General features: G+C 52.3%; 1 protein-coding gene across 4 annotated transcripts in view; it reads right to left on the reverse strand.

Annotated features, from left to right (window-relative positions):
* The window catches only part of ZBTB16 (zinc finger and BTB domain containing 16), a 46,107-nt gene that overhangs the window by 6,609 nt on the left and 17,745 nt on the right, over nucleotides 1-21,753 (reverse strand). For all 4 annotated transcript variants that reach the window (XM_071768993.1, XM_071768994.1, XM_071768995.1 and 1 more), the window contains exons 3-4: nucleotides 17,026-17,123; nucleotides 9,232-9,318 (exon numbers count right to left, since the gene is read on the reverse strand). In XM_071768993.1, the coding sequence (XP_071625094.1) occupies nucleotides 9,232-9,318; nucleotides 17,026-17,123 (185 nt within the window). The remainder of the gene's footprint in view (nucleotides 1-9,231; nucleotides 9,319-17,025; nucleotides 17,124-21,753) is intronic.

Genomic DNA, 21,753 nt, shown 5'->3' on the forward strand with positions numbered 1-21,753 from the left:
GGGGACAATGGGCTCCTGCGGGGGCGGAGGGCAGGACAATGCCGCCGGGCCGGCGCGCGGGGCCGTAACAAATCCTCCCTGGCACCGTAGGGACCTCATTTGTGAAACTAATTGGCCCCCGCTTGAAAAAAAACTGGGCTGACACCGGCAGCGTTGGCGACGGGGACCAGCAGCCTCGTGCATGCACTGGGGGACGCACCCGCCAGGCCAGGGGACGATGCCCTAGGGCTGGGCATCCCCTGCAAAAGTAATTTTTAAATTTTAGCCATTTTTTTTGGTCATCCATCAGCAAATAAACAAACACTGCAGAGGTGGAAGCCACCATAAACTGTCACAGCACCACCACACACTGCTCTCCAAAAGCAGAGCACCAGCAGGGTGCCAAGGCTGATGCCAGCCCGGTACGGCAGATGCAGGAGCTGGCCCTGCATTCCGGCACCCAGACAGGAAGACCCAGCCCCAGCACCACCAGCGTGGTTCTCTGGCAGCAAGTGCCACTGTCCCCAGCTCCTATGGGCATTTTTTTTAAGCTGCAGGTGCAGCAACATTCCATCCTTGGTGAGAGGATGCGAAAGCTCAAGAGAGAGAGCCTGGGGTCATGGCAGTCACTTCCACAGGCAGGCTTTGGCAAGCAGAGCCACACCAGACAATGCCAGGACTGGAGAGCATCCCAGTGCTCCCACCCGAGAACATCCCTGGGACCCCAGCCGTAGCAGCCCTGAGCCAGCCCTCAACCATCAGAAGAAAAATCACCCCTGATCAAGCAATGCTGCCGCCCCAAAGCAGCAAGAGACGGATTTATTCATTTCCCTGACACTTTAATGGTTTCTCCCTTTTTGCGGGAAGATGATTACAAATTAAGCAGCATTTAAATGCTTTTTACTGTCAACAATTAAGAGGGGCGAAGGCGGGCGAGCAATTCATTCCCTGGGCAACACAGTGGCTCGCGGCGGGCGCTGCTGGCCCTTCCCTCTACTGTACGCTGCACAATGGCCCCGAGCACACCATTAATTTTGCAGGACATTCAAAAGCAAATTAAAATATAAAAAGCCCCCAGGCACAAAGATAGATACGGAGGGAGGGGGCAGCATAGGTCAAGCTCATGGAATTAAAAGTCTTAGCAACTGGGGGGGGAGTTTTAAGTGCAGCCCTGTGTGGTGGCCACCTTCGCCCATTCGCCCCGGTTTGGTGTGTCCTGGTGCAGTCTGGTGGCAGATGTCACCAGTGGTGTGGTGACAAAGGGGTCTGGAGGCAGCAGCCAGGGCAGGGTGGGTTTGGGAGAGCTGCATCGTGGGAGGCAGCTTTAGATATCAGTGGGTCTGAAGTCAGGTTTGCAGGGGATGGATGCTTGCTCCAGGAAGAAAAAATCTCAGGCCTGGGGTTGCACAGCCCAACTCTCAGGCTGATTCCTGCCAATCCACCATGGCCAGGATGTAAAGACCAGCAAGATGTCACAGGGATATTTGGGGCCTTGCTGCCCTGTCTGGGAATCATGGCAGCATCTACTGAGGAATTCCCATAAAATGGGCGTGACAGCAGGTAGGGAGGGGGCCGGGCTGGTGCCCTCCCCCCGGATAGGAGCCATGGGGTTTAGGATGAGGGAGGTGTGTTGGCGGGAGAAAGGCAACACGTCCCCTTTAAAAGGAAATATAATTTACAGTGTGCAGCCAGGCGGCCCATAGTTTCAATCTCGTTTACTATAGAGAAAACTCTGCTAGCTGTTCTCTATCCCACAAATCCGATTTAATCAGACAAGCCAGCCAGCGTGGCTTGAAGTAAAAACGGATAATTAGTAAACAGAGAGCTACTTCAGTGCTTCATTGGCATTCGAGCCGGGCTAGTGTGTCGCATTTAAAATGCAGTCTGATGAAGTTTACAAAATCAAACCATTTGTTACTCCTATTGAAGAGGCTTCAGGCCACTTGCAATTAAATTGGAATTAGTGCTCAGAATGAGATACAGCAAATTCATACTAAAAAGGGATCTGACTTTCAGACATTTGACTTCAAGTTTCCCCCGCACACACGTGCATGCTCCTGCCAGGTCCCTGAGCCCCATGGCAGCAGTCCTGAGCCCACACCACTGGCATGACCCAGGGATGCTGCAGCTGCAGGGGAGGGAGAACCAAAGGGGACCAGTGCCACCATGGAGCATCCTCAGTGGAGCTCCAGTGGTACTCAGGCACATGGAGCCAACGGAAGGATGTGCAAAGCAATCCATCCCTCCCTGAGTCCTCTTCCCAGAACTGCCATGGTGACCAGACTCAGAAAAGAGGGCTCTCTTTCCAGACAGGACAGCAGCATCAGCAAGAGCAAGGGGTTGGCTTTAGGGTTACAGACAGGAGGATGTCAAGGGGGCCCCATAAAACCCCCAGACCCTCACCTACTGTCCTGCAAATTCAGGGTCTTCAACAAGCCTCACTCCTCCTTCAGCCTCCCTATATTTGACATCATCTGTGATGTCATGCATGTGCCAAAGAGTGAAACTGCCAGTCTGGCTAGGACAAAGCTGCGGGGCAGCCTTTGGTGACAAGGGACATTATAACCCCAGGGAACAACCCTGGATGATAAACACAGGAGACATTCACATTTTGTGCTGGAGTCACTGAATCATTCCCATTTCCAAGGCTGTCTCTGGACTGCATAGCTTTGGCTTTGTGCTAATTAGCATCTTTATGGAAAGCAACTTCTCCCAAGAGGGCATTTTAAAATTATTATTATTTACTTGGAAATAGCACAGCTTTCTTCCCAACTTTAACCAACTATGGGAAATTAATTCCTAAGAAAGCAGCAGCGGGCGCTACTGTCTGCTCTGCTGGTCAGGTGCTGGATGGGGTGAGAGGGCTGGGCAGTTTGCAGCAGTACATCACCTTGCGAGCACAGGGGGTTAGGAAAAAAAAAACCAACCCCCAAACTGAAACAGTTTATTTCTCCTCCTGGTTCTGCATCGACCCAGCTGTGGTCCTGCTCTCCTGGGGCAGGATTGGCACAGGGGGATGCTGGAAGCCACGGCCCTGGCACGAGCAGCTCACGCCTGCTGGGGTGATTTATTCTGGGGGCCATCTGGAGGTGGGGGACAATGTGGTCCTGTATCCTGGTGACCCGGCACATTAGTCACACCCTCCCTGTTCGACCTCTCCTGCTGCCTTTGAATGTGGCAGTTTGGGCACATCCTCTCCTTGCCACACTCTGGGGGGGGCTCTTGGCTTCCCCCAGGCTCACCTTGCCCCCTCCCCACAACCCAGAATCACCGTCACCATCACCATGCTCTTACACGGTTGCCCAGGCAAGGACAATTATGGGGGAGAGTGAGCAGGGAGGGAGTGAGCCTGGCAACTATTAGGAGAGACAGTGGCTTTATGGCAACAGGCACACAACTCATTCGTTTCATGTTTCTCAGAATATAAAAGCAACGAAACATTTTAATTTTAAATTCTTATCATTGAATTTACTGCTTTTCTCTCGCAATGATTTGTGTTGCTTTTTAATTTTTACAGTCTCTACAGAAGCCAGATGCTACCGCCTAGGGCCAAAATAATAAAAACCCGCCGCAGTCATGAGTTACAGAACAAAAAGGAAATGCACGGCTGACAGAAGTTAATATCTCAATTTAACAGTGCTGCTCTGCTAATGATCCTTTGATATGTGTTTATTTAGAAAGGTCTGATCTTGACCTTGAAAGCAAACTAAACCGCAAAGTCTTTATGAGAAGAGAGACAGACTTTATTTATAGACTGGCTTTGCGTCAATCATGGACGAAGCCGGGCCCAGCAAAACCCACTGTCACCCCAGGCTGCAGAGTAGGGGTGATCAGCTGCCAAGGGGCACCACAGTGTGTCCCTGTCCCCTGACAGGGTCACCGAGCCCTGCCTGTATTACCAGGGGTGCTCCCATGGGAGGGGCAGGGGTACAGGGGATGGGCTGTCCCCCAAGCATCTTCTGCCCCAGCCCTTGTCCCCAGCTGCCACATGCTGCCATGCCCAGACACAGTCCCCAGGCTTTGGCATCACCAAACCTGCCCCATGCATCCCAACTACCTTGCTCCCGGTCACTCTCAGCGAAGTCTGGTGTTCAGTTCCTTCAGTCTGTACCAGTACAAAAGAAAAAGCTGCCCTTCTGCCCAGCAAAACAAACACAATTTGTCCAAAATGCCTGAATCCCTTTGATATCTGGGTATCAATGTGCAGCACCTCCTCTTGGTGCCTGGCCCAGTAGTCTCCATCCTGGAGAACCCTGGAAATATCCATCCTCAGAACCCCTCTCATCCTTTTCCCCCTTGCTTTCCCTGTAATGATAAAATTAATGCACTACAAACTGCTCCATCATTAAACAAAGAGCTCTAGCAGTGAAATGAAGCTCTCAGCAGCACTTTTTGTCAACACAGAGCCACCCCTGGATCCCTTTTGAAAAAGATTCTCCAACCACAAGAGTTTCACAACCAGCCCATCACGGTGGGTGCACACTTTTCACTGGTAGGAGGCTTTTAGGGGACAGCAGATGATGTCCCCAGCCAGTGCTATGTCCTGTCCTCCACACTGCTCCTGAGCTTGCATCACCACAGCCACCACCATGCCTGGCACAGAGCAGCACCTGCCCATTTCCCAGCTGTTCCTGGATCTTTCCTGGCTGTAGTGGCACCACCCTGGCATTCCCCAGGAACCCTGGTCCACACCCGAGCCCACCCAACCACCCTTCTGGCCAACTGTGGCTAGTGGAGCTGATGGCTGCCACCAGGCACAAAGGCAGGATACGCAGCATCCCCTTATTATTCCTGCACCCCCATCATTAAAAAAGAAGGAGAAAAGATGAAAGGCCCTTGGGGAAACCTGAGGGATGTGGAAGGGCACCAGGAGTGATGTCTCCCCTGTTTTGCGCAGAGTTTTTTTTTGGTAGTGTGGGGAGCTGAGGGTGCTATGGGACAAAAGTAAGTGCTAAGGTAAGTTAAACCTTGCTGAGATGAACTTTCCTGCTACTTTTAATTAAAAGTTCTTTGGAATTAAAAAGGACACTATTCAGGAAAGGCTGAAAAAAAAAATTCATTGACATCAGCCCGCCCCCCTCCCCTTTTTCCCAAGGAAAAGAAAAAGCTGTTTTTGTGTGTCTACTCACCCAGCCCGCACTGTACAAAAGGAAGCGGATTTGCAGCAAGACACATGAGATGACCCCCTGACCCCGAGCCGCTGAAAAGTCCTCAATGGCATAAATACCAGATAATCAATCACATACCAGGAGGGCCGGTCCCCCTGCCCTCGCCCCCGCCGCCGGGTTTATGAGAGATGCACTGTAAACGGACACCGGCTCCTGCGGGAGGCCCCTTTCGGCATTCCTGTGCTGGGCCGCAGACCCTGGCTGCCCCTCACCACCCCAGCTTGTCCCCCAGCTTGCCCCAGCACCTTTTCCTTCCCAGTCCGGAGCAAACCAAGGGGCGGAAAGGGGCAGAGGGGGACGGGAGGCACCTCCAGAGCCATGGTTGAGCATCTGCCCAGGCACCAGCCCAACCAACAGAGCTTTGCTTTCTTAGGGAGTCATCTGGTTTTGGGGCCTCGGTGGGCTCCAGCAGTGACTGTATGATGCTGGTTTCCCTTACAGGAGCATCCCAAAGGCGAGCAGAGTAGAGCTGCCACATCCCCCTGTGCTCCACAAAAATGCTTTCCAGGGAAGGAGGAAAACCAGAGCTGTTGAGGCGTTGCCCAGGCTCAGCTAAATGGGAGCCACTCGGCAACTAAATTTGATGATGCTTTTGTCCACAGGTCAGAGGTTAAATATGTTCACACTAATCCCCTTCATCTAGAATTAAAGGACAAGAAAGATTTCTCCATAGCTTAGCCAGGGCTTTTCTCACTTTGCTTTAAGCAGTATTTGCACAGGAAAACCCAAGGCTGACCATTAGCCACGGGGTTGGGACACAGATCCACCACATTTCCATCACTGGGTTTGGTTTTGGTGACAGTAGTTGCTTACATGAAGCCTGACCTGGCCACACATCCCCACCAACCCACCTTGAAGCACAGGGAGCTTCTGTCGCCAAGGTGGGAAAATCAGCGGCGTGCGGGGAGGCCGCAAGATTCCCAGCGTCAGGAATGTACGCCTGGCCTCGGGTTTCAAGTGCTGTCACAGGACATTACTGCCAGACAAAGGGGCTCTGTGCTGAGCCCCCCAGACCCCGCTGAAGGGGTTGGTGTGATGCTGATCCAGCTCCATGCGCTCCCCCCCAGTGAGCTCTTGGATGGGGGATCCCTGAAGGATGCTCCTAAAGGGTGAAGGATTGCAACAAAAGCACAGCCCTCCCAGCCTTTGATTTCATGGAAATAAACCTCTGTCAAAACCACTTTCCTTTGAGAAAGGATGCATGGGAAGAGCAACCAGGGCACCAGAGAGGTGCCGGCTCCAGCTGAACACACATGCTCACCCTTCCCCTCCACTGGCACCCCTTTTTCACTCTTTCTTTCAAATAAACATGGCCCCATGAGTATTTACAAACCACAAATCCTCCTTTTTCCAAGGTTCTTATCCATACACTTACAGGGGACACTGTACAAGTGACACCACGCCTACACACAGCTCTGTTGGCTCCAGTGCCCATCCCAAAGATGTCCCACTGGCCACAAAGACACCTTAACCACCAGTATTTTGCATTTTCAGGTACCACCAGCTCTGCACCTGAGGCAAAGCCCAACTTGACCACATGGACAGGGTGGGATGAGTGAGGATCACAACACCTGAGTTGTCCCACAGGGACATGGCAGGTGGCTGTGGGTGGCAAGTGCCACCACCACAACAAGCATCCATCACAGCAGATATTTCCAAGGCGGGGACCATTCTGAGGCAGAGAAAGTGAAGCCAAAGAAAGGCGGTAAGACAAACACGTAATTAATGGGATTAAATGTAAATTTGCCCAGAACAGAGAGACTCACGTGTGCCTGTGTGAAAACACAGCTCCAGCACAGTTGCCCCTCCACCGGGCTTCCACATATCCCCTGTGCCAACCCAAGCCACTGAACGGCTCTCTGGGATGCTCCTCCACAGGAAAATGCCAAGTGCGCTGGCATTTAGAAAAATAAAAATAAAACCATTTCACAAATCACCCTGTAGCTGGGTGTGTGTTTGGGAGAGGCGTGGGGACATCCCACCACCTCCTCTCCCAGCTTCTTGCTCTCATGTGCTGGATTTTTCTCCCTTTGTACCTCCACTCATACCACATGACTGTTTTGAATCTCTAAAATAATGTGACAAGTTAATGATGGCACAATTATCTAAATGTTTAACAGACATGTTATCTAAGTGAATCGGATTGAGATTCCATCCCGCTGACAATAAACATCAATGGGAGAGCAGAAAGTGATAGGCAAATTATCGCCAACCCCGCAATTTCAATGCTATTAAATTTGGAGGAATAACAGCCCTGAGGCCTGTAAACTCTGAATAAAATAGACCCTTGTGTTTGTCCAACTATTAAATCAAAATGGTACCAACATCCCAGCAGAAAATAAAAAAGAGGGGGGGGGAGGAAAAAAAAGGAGGGAGGAGACTAGATTTATAGATGTTCAATTTTCAGTTACACAATGGTTTAAATTTGTTTCTGGTACTTGTGTCCTGGTGCTGGTGTGATGGGGGGCATGAAGGATGCAGGCAGGGGAGGCAGAGCCTCTTGCACACCCTGGGCACAGCGGCCGGGGGCACACCAACCTCACGAATCCCAGAGCCAATGACATGCTGAGGAAAACTTGCTCCATAACTGATGCTGAGCGTGCCCGTGTGAAACCTGGCCAGCAGCAAACCCGTGTGGGGCCACTGGCGTGTGCTAATTGCCTTGGCGCGTGGGAGGGAACTTGAGACGAGTCACCTCTGATATTTATAAAAGTCGGCGGTGAGCCCGAGCCCTGTTAGCATCAGCCCCATTAGCATGAGCCCCAGTCATGCCAGCATCCCCAGCCAGGGGCACTGGTGGTTACCCCCTCCACACAGTTCCTTTTGCCCTCCTCATTTTTGGGGAAGAGTAAGGAGTTTTCCATGCTGCAGCACTGAGCTGGTGCTGCTGGAAGAGGACTGAAAACTTTTCTGGTTGCACAGAACACTCCCAAGCTGTAGATCACACAGACAAGCAAAGCCAGGCGCTCCATCTCCCCTAAGTCCTGAGGTTTTGAGTAAAGTGGGTACTCTTAGGTGCTTACTTAGGTCCCTGCTCAGGTTTTGGGGCCACACCTGAGAGATTCTACTCACCCAGCTACCAAAAAGGGCTATTTTTCTGCCTGGGAGGTTGATTTTTTGCCAACCAACCTGTCATGGAAGGTGAAAGGACGGCCAAAAAAATCCACCCTGGGAGATGCCGTTATTTGGGAATGGGGTTAATTATAGCACAGGCAGCAGAGGGATGCTTTCTGTGCCAGGGAGGGCTCTGCCTGTCCTCTGGGGAGAGGAAACAATTCATTTCAGCCCCTCTTCACGTCACTGTGTTTACAGCTGAAGGCAGGGGTGACAAACTGAACCTGGGTCACTGTGTCCCCCTTTGTGCCCCAGGGTGGGCCAGTCCCTAGGTTTCAGCAACACAAGGGCCTTAATCCCTGCAGAGGTGCCAAGGTTGGTGGCAAAACAGCTGTTCTATGGGACAGTTTTGGCCACAGACTCTGTTAAACAGCTGCTTGACAGCATCCAGGCCTGAAATCACAGTCACCATGCGGTCCCATCACCCAGCACGCACCGGCACCCACTCACCCACCTCGCAGCAGCATAATGGAACCTCCCCCAAGCTCCAGCCACAATGCAATTATCACAGTAAATGCTTTGAAAACCACGATCTCAACTGTCAGCATCAGCTGGGGGGCTGCAAATGGCACATTTCAGCACATGGGGCTTGGGAAAGCCAGGGTGACCAGAGAGTGGTGCAAGGATGCTCAGATTGGGCTCCTCCTCCCATCATCCTCATCCCAAGCTCAGCAAAAACAGGCCAAAACAAGGCAGCAGCAAGTATTCAAACACAATAAACAGCCTTCTGTGGAGGTTCCCCTTACAAACACCAGATGCAAACCCCAACACGAGCACAAAACCATTTCCAGCTGAGAGCAAAGCAGAAAGCATGTCAGACTTACCTCCACCAAACAAGAGTCATGACACGGATCTGGGCAAGGCAAGATCAGGAATCCCCACGGGTTGAGCTCCCCATTGGGCAGGAGCTTTCTGGGGCACCTAAACCTGAACCTCATGCCTCAGGGCAGGGAGAAGTGGGGGCACGTACCGGTGTGTGTCTGCCGGTGTGTCTCCAGGGCATCTTCTTTTGAGAACTGGGCACCACACTGATCGCAGACCAGGGCCTTGGCACCCGCTGGGGAGAGAAAGGGGAGAGAAGGGTTATGGGGGGGCCCAACCTGCACTGAGGACATTGCCGTGGGTACCAGCATCATACAACTGAAGGACCCGGGTAATGGGGAGGTTGTGTTCTGCATCCCCAGCACAGGCACAGCAGCAGAGCTGTGCCCAGCCCTGTGGCCCTGCTCATGCACATCACACGATGTGTGGCAAAGAGCTGCTAGCCTGGAAGAAATCAAATATTTGGGTTTTTTAAAATAAAATAAATCATTAAACGACAGTGTGTTCCATTGGCATTGTAACTGATCTAATTGCAAATGGTTTCCTGCCCCTTGCCAGTGCTGCTGATGTTACCTGAGGGTGGCACTGATGTGATGGAAAGGGGGAAACTGAGCAGGCAGCTTGAGGCATCTTCAGGTGTTGCAGAGATGCATTGTTGGGGGAGTTCTTAGAAAAATTGCTATCAACATTGCTGCTCATACAGGCAAAGAAAAAACTAGCATGCCCAGCAGCAGATAAGGAACTTCCAGATAAAAGCAGATTAGTGACACACACCACATCCAAAGCGTCTCTGTCGGGGCAGAGCTGCGGACACATTTCTGAAATTTCCTGGTTTCATTCATCAGTTGTGAGGAACTGAGCAGCCTCTGACAAGGGTCCATTCCCTTGCTACCCATTCGCAGGGGTCCAGGCAGCATCTCCCACCCACCCATCAAGGTGGGAGTCAGAGAAAGGTGCAATGGTGAGACACAGAGGTACCAACAAGATGCATTAAAAAGATAATTCCTTCGCCTTTAAATTGTCTAGCTAACGGCTGGCTCGCAGGCAGAAGTATTTGGCAGCAGTGAAATTAAAAGTGATAAATTTTCTCGCCAAGCGTTGATCGATAATGGAGGTCTCATCTGTTAATCAATACGACAGTCTGCCTGTTTACTGTGCATATGTTGTTCTCCGCCGCCCTCACCGTGATGTCAGGTTTGCATTCAAAACAACCTGAGCACGCTCGGGTCACATGGCTGCTCCAGAGGGGACAAATACTCCAAAAAAAGGGTCTTTAGGGGAAGGGTGGTGGGGGGGGAGGGGGCTGCCCTGCACATGCCACATGGGATGCTTTGTGGATGCAGAGAACTGTAGTGGTCCTGGTGGTCCCCTCACATTGTCCATGACACAGAAAGGAGCCCTGGGATGGGGAGCACTGCCAGAGCACCACGGGGCCATGGTGGTGGAGCTGTGGCTGCCCTGGGCCCAGTGCTGGCAATGTGCAGCCAGCAGTTGCCAAGGCAATGGCTCTCCATCGCCACGGGAAGCTCTTCCACCCCACTGCTGCCCATCCCTCGAGACCCAGCATCCCGCAACAGGTCCCACACGGGCACTGTGCTGGGGGGTCCAAGTGGGCAGCAGCGGTGCTGAGCTAACCACTGGGTTTGTTCTTTCTTCCCCCATTTCCTGAGGGGAGAGCCAGGCACCGTGGTTCTCCTGGAGCCCCCCAAGAACCCAGGGTGGCCACAGAGGGGTGGTGAGAGCCCAGTTTGGAAGGGCAAAGGCAGCCGGCAGCTGGCTGGGGGGAACAGAAAAAATTCCTGGCGAGGCGAAAATAAACAGGGCGAGCGGCAGGAGGAGCCGGGCGCGCTGGCTTACATAAGGAAGCACAGCGTGTACCAAAACAGCGGCCCCAAAAAAAGCCGGAGCTGTCAGAACAATGAGTACAGACACGGGGCAGTTTACAGCAGGCGCTGCCGTACAGTTTTATTTACAGTACCTCTTATCAGCGCGGGAACAGCACGCTGCCTGCCAATTTCCAAAGGCCAGGACTGCGTGTTCTTTCCTTCAAGTAGATGTGTACTCCAGGCAGGGGAATTTTTTTCTTTTTTTTTTTTTTTTTCCTCATCAGCAAAACAAAAACTGATCCAGAGCCAGAATTCCTGCAATGTACACACGCCGGCAGAGGGGGGAGGAGGAGGGCGGTGATTGCATATGTAAATAGTTCAAGGTTAATTTTACTATGTGAGTCACCGGGAAAAATGTCATCCAACATCTGAGCTTATTATAACAGGGCTCAGAAAAAAACCCACCGTGGCTCAATGTTTGTATGAAAGAGAGCAGGACGCAGCACGGCCAGAGCCCGTGGCAGAGCTCGCTCCCGCTGCTCTTTCCATGCTGTAAACGATGCCCATCAAAACCCTCACTATCTCCCAACACACACAGCAGGCAGGGGAGGGTATTTTTAGTGAGCACCTTGTGTCACCTACAGTACACAGATATCTGGGGATGATGATCCTGAGGGGACAGACAGGACTCCACATGCTGCCAAGGACCGGCTGCACTCCAGCATTGGCACCCACCTCCCCATCATACATTTATATCCATGAGAGCTAATTTATAGCTCCTGCCTAATAAAGGTCCCTGTGGTGAGCAGATGAGGAGCCAAAGCTTTTTCCACCCCACGCTATCTGCAGAGTCATTGCCTCCCCCTGCCACAAGGTCAGCACTGCCTGGGGACCGCCAAGACCCTGAGCCAAGCCCTTTGTACTCAGATTATCTCATTTCCCCCAAAAAGAAACATGAGGGGGCAAAACCCAGCAGCACTGCCAGGGTTTAAAGCAGCTCTCCGAAACGGGATGCTCCCTTGAGCATCATCTGAGCAACCACACAGCTCACTGGGTGCAGGCAGCGTGCAGGGGCTGTTGTTCCCCACCCCCAGCCAGGCTTTGCTGGGGGGGGTCAGGATCCAGCTGGCCTGCTGCAGCCTCCATCACCCATTCACTTTAATTACTTTATTGGGGATGAGGAACAGGCTCTCCAGTATTAGCACTTGGGATAGTAGGAAGTAGTAAAACATCCTAGCCCAGTTCTGAGCACCTCTGCCTCCCTGCACAGCCCTTAATTGGGGGCTGCAGTCCCTCACCTATCCAACTCTCAGCCTCTACTAGCAGGAGGACTCTATCCCCTTCTGAACACCTCTATCCCACTCCGAAGCAATATAATACCACCATGTCCCAAAGCTCTGTCCAACTACACCCCAGCTGGGGAGAAACTCCCCAGGGTGGGGGAGCCAAGAGGCTGCAGGGAGAAGGGCTCCAAAAAGACCAGCTGTAGCCCCAGAAAAAAGAAGGGAAAAGGCAAAAGAGGAGCCTTGAGCATCCTTTAGAGGACAAGGAGGAGGGGATTAGGATAAGAAGGGTGGTGGAGGAAGACAAGTCGGCGGCAGCAACACCCCAGCCCTTCCCCACTCTAGTTTCCACACCACATCGCCACCAGTATGACACCACATCTATTCCCCTCCCTCCCCCAGCACAAGGGATTCATAGAAATTTGGGATTATATATTACTAACAGGCTATAATTGGCAAGAAGGTGGCAAGGAGGGGGAAATAATATGGATTAAAAAAAAAAAAAAAGCCAAGAAAATTTATGCATTGTCGTCTCTTTACTACCTAATTAATTCAGTAATTTCAAAAAACAATTTTATTTATGTTCCATTTACCACATCAAAAGTGCAAGAAAAAAAAAAAGCAACAAACCACAGTGATGCTAAAATAATACCTCAAGGCATCTATTTTTAATCAGGGGAAAAAAAAAAAAAAAAAAGCACCAGGCCCGGTTTCTATACAATCTCTGTCGGGCAGACCACCAACTCGGGAGAGTGAAGCAGCCGAGCCCTCCACGAGTGCCTTCCTGGCTGCCGAAAACAGAGCTTGTCAAAAAAAACAAATCCATAATGGCCTGAGGCTCCTCTCCAATCTATTTTCTGCTCAGCTGGTTTTAAATGAAGTTATTATGAGTCATTAAAACACCCGCAAGCCTGTGGAAGTCAGCCAATTACAATTTTAAATTTAGCCTGTTCTCTACCCCATTCTCTTGTTTTCTTCTTTTGCCCACATCAAGCTGCTTTTTGATTTTTATTATTGCTGTTATTATTATTATTTCTCTTCTCTCCCATTTCACCGAAGTGGAAGAGACAGTCGTGAAAACCTCTGCGCTAAAATCAATGCAGCGGAGAAACCTAAGAAGGGCTGAAAAAAGCCAGAGCTGCCGAGCAGCCTTGGATTTGCAGAGAAGCAGCCTGGATTCCCTTTTTTTCCCTATGTGCCATCAGAAAACAATGATGGAATGATGGAATATAGGAAAAAAAAAAGGGGCTTGGAAGGTGAGGGCTGAGCCCCCCCCTAGACTCCAGCCCAAGAGCAGACAAGCCACCCTGTGCCCTCACCCCTTGCCCTCAAGTCAAGGGCTAGGAGCATCCCCAAGAGCAGGGGTGGTTCCCGAGGGAGGATGCTCCCAGAGCATCCCATGGCCCCCCAAGAGGCTCAGGAGTGTGCCTGGAATGAGGGAGTGGGGCTCGAGGGAGACCCACCACCTCCATCATCACCCAACTCTGGTCAGCCGCCTGCCACATCACACAGCCATGGCTACAGTGCGAGGATTTTCATATCCAAAAATCCGTGAAAAATCCCTATTTTTTTACTCTGGCAGCCAAAGAAAAACGCAGGTTCTAACATCCCGGCCCCTCTTCCCTGGCTCCCTCTGCTTGGAGGAGGCACAAGGCGAGCCCCCGGCCCCGGCGAGCAAGCAGGGAGCTCGCTACACAGCCCATAAAACTCCAAACAGCCTCCAGACACTCCCGCAATCGTCCTCCATCAAAACACTTTGTCTTGCATACAGAAATGCGGCGGGGCGCCGCGCGGAATACCAAATCAGGCCGTGACGGTGCGGGGAGGCGGCTCCTTGGCAACCGGAGGGGGCTCCGCAGCCGCGCAGCGACAGGAAACAAAATCTGTCAAGCCTGTTGTCCAAATTATAAACATTAGCGGTATTAAAACAAAAAATCCCCAACAAAACAACAACAACAAAACCCCAACAAACTCACAAAAACCAACACAAAAGCCACGTAAATGCTTGGCGAGTGCGCGAGAAGGATGGGGTGGGATATGGAAGGATGGGGGGACTGGCCCCATTCTCCCCGCCCCCCAGGGGAGGGGATGTCGACCACCTGGGGGGAACTTTGGGAAGTTTCCTCCATCCCGCAGAAATTATGCCTCCCTCCCCCCCCCCCCCCGGGGGACAAAACCGGTGGCAGAGGATGGATGGGTGCATCCCATCCATGGAAAAGATGGGGGTGTGAGGGGGGTCTGACACACCCTCCCCTTCCTCCACAGAGAGGAGCAGGCCAAGGAGGGGAGCGGGGAAGAGAAAAATAAATGGATTTCATCAGGTGAGGGCGGGGAGGGAAGGAAGCAGCTGGCTCCGACCCAGCGGTCGGGGCCAGGAACGCAGCCAAAACGGGAGCTAAAAGCAAACCACGTTCTTCTGGGCTCAGCTCAGGCTCTCGAGGCAGAGAGGATGGGGAGGGGAGGAGGGGAGAGGGAGGGAGAGAGAAATGTATTTTTCATCAGCCAGTGTATAATTTATAAACAGCATTAAACAGTTTTTGTTGTCTTTCCTCCTCTCCCCCGTGTGCGCGGCTTGGCCAGCAGTCAAGCCTGCATTAATTTCTGCCGTGGGTACAGTGTGTTCTTGGATGCACATCTGCGGATGATCATAAACGCGGGAACGCTGGCAGAACATCCAGACCTGCCGGCAGGCCGCTGACATCACCCGGCACCGAGCACGGGACGCCAGCCAGCCGGGGGGGGGAGACGGGATGGGATGGCTCTCCAGAGACCCACCAGGGGCCACAGACACCCCCATCCCAGCACCTGCCCCGGAGAACACATGGGAAAGAGAGGACTGTGCTCCTGGGGATGAGCCCCCTCCCCGAAAATGGAGGAGGGGAGCAAAGAGGCAAGAGGGGATGTGCTGGGGACCACTGGTCCCCCAAGCACACTGGATTCTGCTCCCCCAGCACTCCCTACTCCACTCAGAACACCCAGAAGGACCTGGGTGCTTGTCATTTTGCTCCTGACAAGCAAGATGCAAGATGAGTATCTGGGTAGGCAGGGGGCTTCCTGCGTGATGCTCACTACCATCCCCTGGCAGTGCTGGGACCACCCCAGCCTCCCCTGGTAGCCCCATAGGGCTGCTCCAGCACACCCCGAGGAGTGAGGGCTCCCCCCTCCATTCCCTTTTCCAGAGGGGGGTGGCAGCTTCAAGGCTCTGCATGGCTTCAAGGACTTCATTTTTACACCCTATACCGGAGGGTAAACATGGGTACTTACCTCACACCTGTGAGGCATCAGTGATAACAGCACCCACTGTGTTGGGGAGAGGGCACCCAGCACCCCCAGGGGCCAGTCCCCAATTTGTGCTTTAATATAAATACCACTCCCCAATCAGCATCTCCCACCAACGCTCCTCTGGGGAACAGGGAGATCCCACCAGGGTGAAACCTGGTGAGTGCTGCCCTAGGCCTGGAGGGGGCTGGTAGGGGTACACAAGCCACTTCACCGTGATGCTCCCCCCACCATGACATCCATCAGTGCTGGCTGTGGAGTGCTGGGGTGCTGAAAACAAGCCCTAGAGCCAGCACAACCTGGCCTCATCCCGGGCTAGGGTGGGGGGAGGCAAGAGGTGCAAAGGTCTCCAGCTTTAATAAATAACAGCACTGGAATTCGCGGCGGCTGTTTGCGAGCACAGGGCAGAGCTCTCCCCGCCCCCTCCACCCTCCTGCTTTTACAAAAAAAAAAAATAAAATTAATCCTGCTCGATGACAAGCTTGGCTCGGCATTCACTGTACATACTGTACCCACAGCGCTGGCTGGCCGCCAGCCACGGGCCACGAGCCAAAGCGACCATAACAAACATGAGCTGCGCACGCCAGTGCCCAGGGGGGGACAGCAACTTGGGGACAGCAAGGGACAAGGGGGAACAGCAAATGTCACCTCAGCTCTGGGGGGAACAAAATCCCAAGAACCATCAGCGAACCAGGGAAGAGCAATGGATGGGGGACACAGCATCCTGCACCCCATTTCTGGGGGGGACCAACAACAGATGGGGGGAGACAGAATCCTGCATCCCACTGCTGGGAGAGCAGCACCCCAGGGACCCCAGGGACCCCAGGGACCAGCCAGGGTGCCATATCCCAGCACCCTGGGGACACACCAGCATCCTGTGCCCCACTCCTGGAGGGGACATCAGCACACCAGGGACCAGCATCCCTGCCCCAAGCCCCTTAGGATGGACAAGTGACAGAGAAGGGAAACAAATATGAATGTAGGGGAAAAAACAATGACAAATATATTAATCAGAATTCTGCTTCCTTAGAAACCAACCACAGGAGCAGATTCATCCGTGGCACCTGTCATGCCAAGTGATTTGCCCTCAAATGAGCAGGACCAGGAGAGGAGGAACCTGCAACAGAGGAACCTGCTACTGAGAGGTATCAGGCAGCGAACACCTCATTTCACAGCAGCTTTGCTAATGAACCTGTGGTGGGCACGCACACGCAAGAAACACTGTGCTGGGATATGCACGGGAGCTGACACTGCAGATGGGGCTGGACAAGTGGCCACTCCCTACGTGGAGTTTGTTATTCCAATCTGCTCAGCCTGGAAAATATTTCCCCAATTAAGGAACTGAAAACAAATTCCAAAAAAGAAAATTTCAATAAATCAAATTACCGGGCACTGAAGAAGTTTGCCTTGCGCTGCCCTGGGAAAGGTCCAGCCAGCTCCACACGTGTCTCCCCAAGATGAGACGCGTGAGCTGAGCAGCTGCAGCACCTCTAGATGGTCCTCCATCCTGACTTGAGCATCCCCATCCCACCTCCAACCATCTCCCCAACCCACCTGAGTGAGCCAGTAAGTGCATTCGCAGCCGCAAGCTGTCCAGGAACCTCTTCCCACACAGCTCACATCCATACGTCTTCATCCCACTGTGCAGCTTCCTGGGGAAGACAGAGAAGGGGGGGTTAGTGCTCCTGTGGCAGGAGAGGGGATCCACAGCACCAAAAGAGCCCTATCACCTCACACAACCCACAACTGCCCCAGAACTGTGGGAAGGGCGGGAACAGAAGATCACCTGCGATGTTTGTTATTGTTACTAAAGTTGGCTTCTTCTAAGAAACCAAACAAATCCAAACTCTAGACTTAACACAATGTGTGTCTTGGTAAACCTCCGCCTTGTGCTTTTCAAAGGGGTACTGTACTCCAAAAAAAAAAAAAAAACAAAAACCAACAACCAACAATCCAACGACTTAAGAGGTTGTTTGTATGCATTTCTAACTCAATCCCAATTTCCATCCAAATTCAGCGTGACACAAATCACAAGCAAAAACCCTAACCACCACCTAGCAAACAGGAAACAAGACGCTCACCGTTTCCTGGCACTGCTGGGACAGAGCTGAACGACGCCCGGGCAGCATTGCATAACCTCCTGACAGCAGCGTCTGGCCCGCAGTGCCCATCCTGCATCATGCTGGTGGCTCAGCATCCCACCACATCCCAGGGTACAGGGCTTGGGCACCACTCCCTGCATCCCTCTGTTTGCCATCATGGATACTGGGCTTGGTCACAATGGCCAAGCCCATATTGCTCCCTCTCTGTTGATGCTCCAGCTTTGGGCAGTAAAGAAGCCACAGCAGGACTGGAGCTCCTGTGACATGAAACAACCTTCAACAAATGACATTTGCCCCAACCCCAGCAGGAGAAGTGTCCAGCCACTGCCAACCAGCCACTCTCCAACTCCACTGACACCCAAGGGCAACCACTCCTAGACCTACCAACCCAGCATGGCACAGAGAAGCTCCAGACAGCACCCAAAACATGATGGAGGGCCATCAGGGAGGCCCCAAAGTGCCTGCAATGCCTGCTCCTTTCTTTATTTCCCTCAGTCAGCTGGTGGTACATGGTGCTGTTGCAGAGCAATCAGCTCTGCTCAATAGCAGCACCCACCTCACCCAACATGGACTGCCCATCCCCTGGGCCGGGGTGGGCTGGCGGCAGCAGCACGTGCAAAGTTTCAAAATCGGATGCTGTAAACACACAAGTATGTGCCTGTGCTCGAGGCACAGCGCTGCCTGCCGACCTCTGCTCACGTCCCCCATTTATCATCACTCGGCAAGAGGAGCAGCGTGTTTTTATTGCCAAAGACAAACAGAAACGGTCTTGTCCGGGGCTGGATGCTGAACCCCCTCCCTCTGCTGCTCCCATGGGAGGGCTCAGCCCTGACCATGCTGGGCTAGGAGGACTGCTCGCCTCCTGCATGCCACTGGGCTGGGGGAAATTCTGCTTTGCTGAAGCTTTATTTCCCACCTTTGCTTCAGTTTTACCTGCGTGAAGGTGTTGCTCCACTGAGCTGGAGCATCCCTTGTAGCAGCAGAGAGCCTGGAGCCCAAAGTCTCCCCTGCCCCATGGCACAGAGCCTGTCTCCCTTGTCAGTGTGCCCAGCAACTGACCCACATCCCAACTACATCCTGCCCTGCAGTGATGCTGAAGGGCAGTGCTGGGAGTGCCAGAGCACAAGAGGACACTACAGGGTGTTCATGGGTGAGCAAACACCACAGAGCAGAAAGGGAGTAGAGAGGAAAAGAGCCGGAATTGGTTTCAACTCCCAACTTCGCTGTATAATGTAATTATTAATCAGGCTTGTCCTGAATTCACTGTGTCATAGCAGAGGATTAGGAGTCATGCACGAATTCAGGCCAAGAAGGTTTACAATCCAAAGGATTTATCCGTCCTGCAAAAATAAATAAAGCACCAGCCTCCGAAGAGACTCCTGCTGCCAAGAAGGCATCTAAATAAGTGACAACCTTCTCATTTTGCATTTTTAATTAGGGACATGCCTGTCACACTTCCCCAGCTCAGGCTCCTGCACTTAACGCTGGGTTTAAAGCACTTTGCTGGGATGAGCGCAGTGTCCTCTGTGCCAGCGCTGCAGTGCTCGCCTCTTGGAGGCTGGAACACCTCGCTGGTGAATTAAAGCGTAATTGCTTAATTAGTTCGAGCAAAACTTGGAATTTTAACTTTTTTTAAAAAGAAGCAAGGCTCAAGAGCCAGAGCAGAAACAAAGTGACAGGTTTCCCATCTCTGCATCCCCCAACAAGGGGAGGGGGAAAGTTGGGAATGAGGAGCAGGAGCCTTGGCTCCCTGGAAATCTGCCTCGCCCATCACCCCCTTGTTGTTTTAAGGTGCCGGGGTGCTCGCCAGTTAATTTGTTTGCAATATCTCTATCAACAAATTTCAGCAGCAACAAAAGTTTTCCATTCGGGGCCTGCTTATAGGACGATCTTATCGCTCGCCATCTTGCACGGTCCCTTTCAACAAGGTCTTAAAGCTCTTTATCTGCTTGGTTTCCCGGTAGCAAAATATGATTGAAATGTTCTATTGCTGCTCACCGGATTAAGGAGATGTTGCAAAACTGCACAGAAACCTGGCAGATGTAAGCAAGGTATTACAGCTGCTCAGGCTGTTAAGATCTGAGGGGAAAGATCAATATGTGCTTCTAAAGTTCTCCCTCCAGCATGGGGAGGAGGGAGAAGTTAAGGATGTTAAAATGCCTCATGACGCTGCCCAAACTCGAGCAAAAAAAAAATAAACTCTGCTTTATTGTTTCAATCTGATGCTCAAATAACATTTCTGGTGCTTCCTTTCCCTGCAAGGTCCCTGCAAGTGACTCAGCCAAGACGACACTGGTGGGAACGAGTGACAGCAATCAGGAAAAAGTGACTTTTTTTTTTTTTAAAAAAAAAAAAAAAGATGGTTTTCCTCTGTAATTCCTGCTCAATGCAATGCTCGAGGCATATGGGAACACAAAGCTGGCCAAAGCCTCTAGGCATTGACAGAGGATGCTCTAGGGCAGCGGGGAGATTTGTGGCACCACCTCCCACAGCCAGGACCCCATTCCTGGCATGGAGACTTGGACAAGGGCTCTCCAGTCAGGATCTAGACCCATGGCAGGGCAATACCCCCTTCCCACCCAGCGCCAGCAAACAAAAGCTGGGCGGAAGGTTGGCCCCTCGCAAGCTGCTGGCAATTAGGAAGGCCTGTAACTGCCCCGCAAAAAGCACTTCAAAGGGATGGCGACTCCAGCAAGACCGTGCGGTGTAAAAATTATGAGTTTTCCCCACAGGGTGCTGTGTGTGATAAGGCTGGGGTTGGTGGCAAACACCGCTGCTTGCTCCTGGGGGATGCAGGGGCTCAGGTAACAGCACTGTCCTGGCACCTACAGACCACCACTAACAGCCTGTCACAATCACAAGCAAACTCCTCCTCTGCCCACTGAAAAAACCTGCAAAATTCCCTCTTCTGCTCTTTTTATGGAAGATGCTGGTGTTGCCCAGCCCCTCCCTGCTGCCTCTGTTGGGATGCGGGAGGAGACCCCCTCCCCTTCCCTCTCCTCCCAAGGAGCAGCATGGCTTTTGGCTGTTTGATTACTTTTAAGTGTATATTTTTCCCCTCAAACAGAGTGAACACAATGGTTAGGAAATTTGACAGCAAACTATTCCGAGCCATTTATTGCCTTAATGCGCACCTTTGTCCAACAGGCAGTTTTGACAGGAGCGATAAATTCCAAATTTATGTCAACAGAGCATATGTTGAACACCTCATTTCTGAGCTAAAGCGGCATGCTGCCCCATAAATCACCCTTCTGTTTGAAATGAAAGTAGATTACGGGCCCGTGTTATTGAGCAGTTAGAGCCAGAGTCATATAAATCAGAACTTTTAACTCCAGGCGATCCGTTCTGCAATTAACTAAAGGGCACTTTGTCATCTCGAGGCCGGGGCGCAGCTTGGCAGGGCAACGGGCTGCGGAGACAGGCAAACCCACCCGGGCTGCCAGGGCTACAGCCCCACAGAGCTACAGCTCTGGACCTGTTGGAGCAGCAGAGCCTGAGGCTGCCATGACAGCCTGAGCACCACTGAGGGGCTTTGGGGGTGCTCTGTTTAACTCCTGGTGGGGTTTGTCAGCCAGAGGGGGAATCAGGAGGCCAGCATGACATAAGCACAACAACAGAGTCCTTGGGAGTTCAAAGCAAGGTAAACCCACGCATCAGTGCAGCATGAAGAGCCCTGCACCCACTGGAAAGCCAAAGGCACAGACAGAAACCTCACCAATCTGGCATGGGTTTTGCACAACCTCTATGCATTTCACCCTGTCCTGCTGCATCTCCTGGGGGGAGTGAGGGAGCCGGGAGGGTGTGGAGGGGCTCAGCAGGGGTGCAGGGAGGGGGGGCAGGTTGCCACCCACTGGAGCAGCAGCACTATAAAAAGATTCAGCTGCTAAGTATTTCCTTTCCTATAAAATATTCATTGCCGCGCGTGAGAGCCAGGGAGCAGAAACCTCAAGCCATTCTAACTTTGTGTCGCAGCAATAACAGAGTTTTATAGGAGCCTTTGGGTTGTATTTATGCTGGGCTGTAACCACAGTGCCCATCAGAGGGGCGGCCACTGGCACGTGCCAAACACCGGGCAGGCACACCAGCACCTCTGCTTTGCATCCCCAACACTGCCATTGTAAATAATTCCCCAAACCTCCCCACACCCCCTGGTTTCCACTCATGCCTCCTCACCTGGATG

The sequence above is a fragment of the Heliangelus exortis genome, chromosome 26 (assembly GCF_036169615.1).
Source record: "Heliangelus exortis chromosome 26, bHelExo1.hap1, whole genome shotgun sequence".
NCBI classification, from domain to species: Eukaryota; Metazoa; Chordata; class Aves; order Apodiformes; family Trochilidae; genus Heliangelus; species Heliangelus exortis.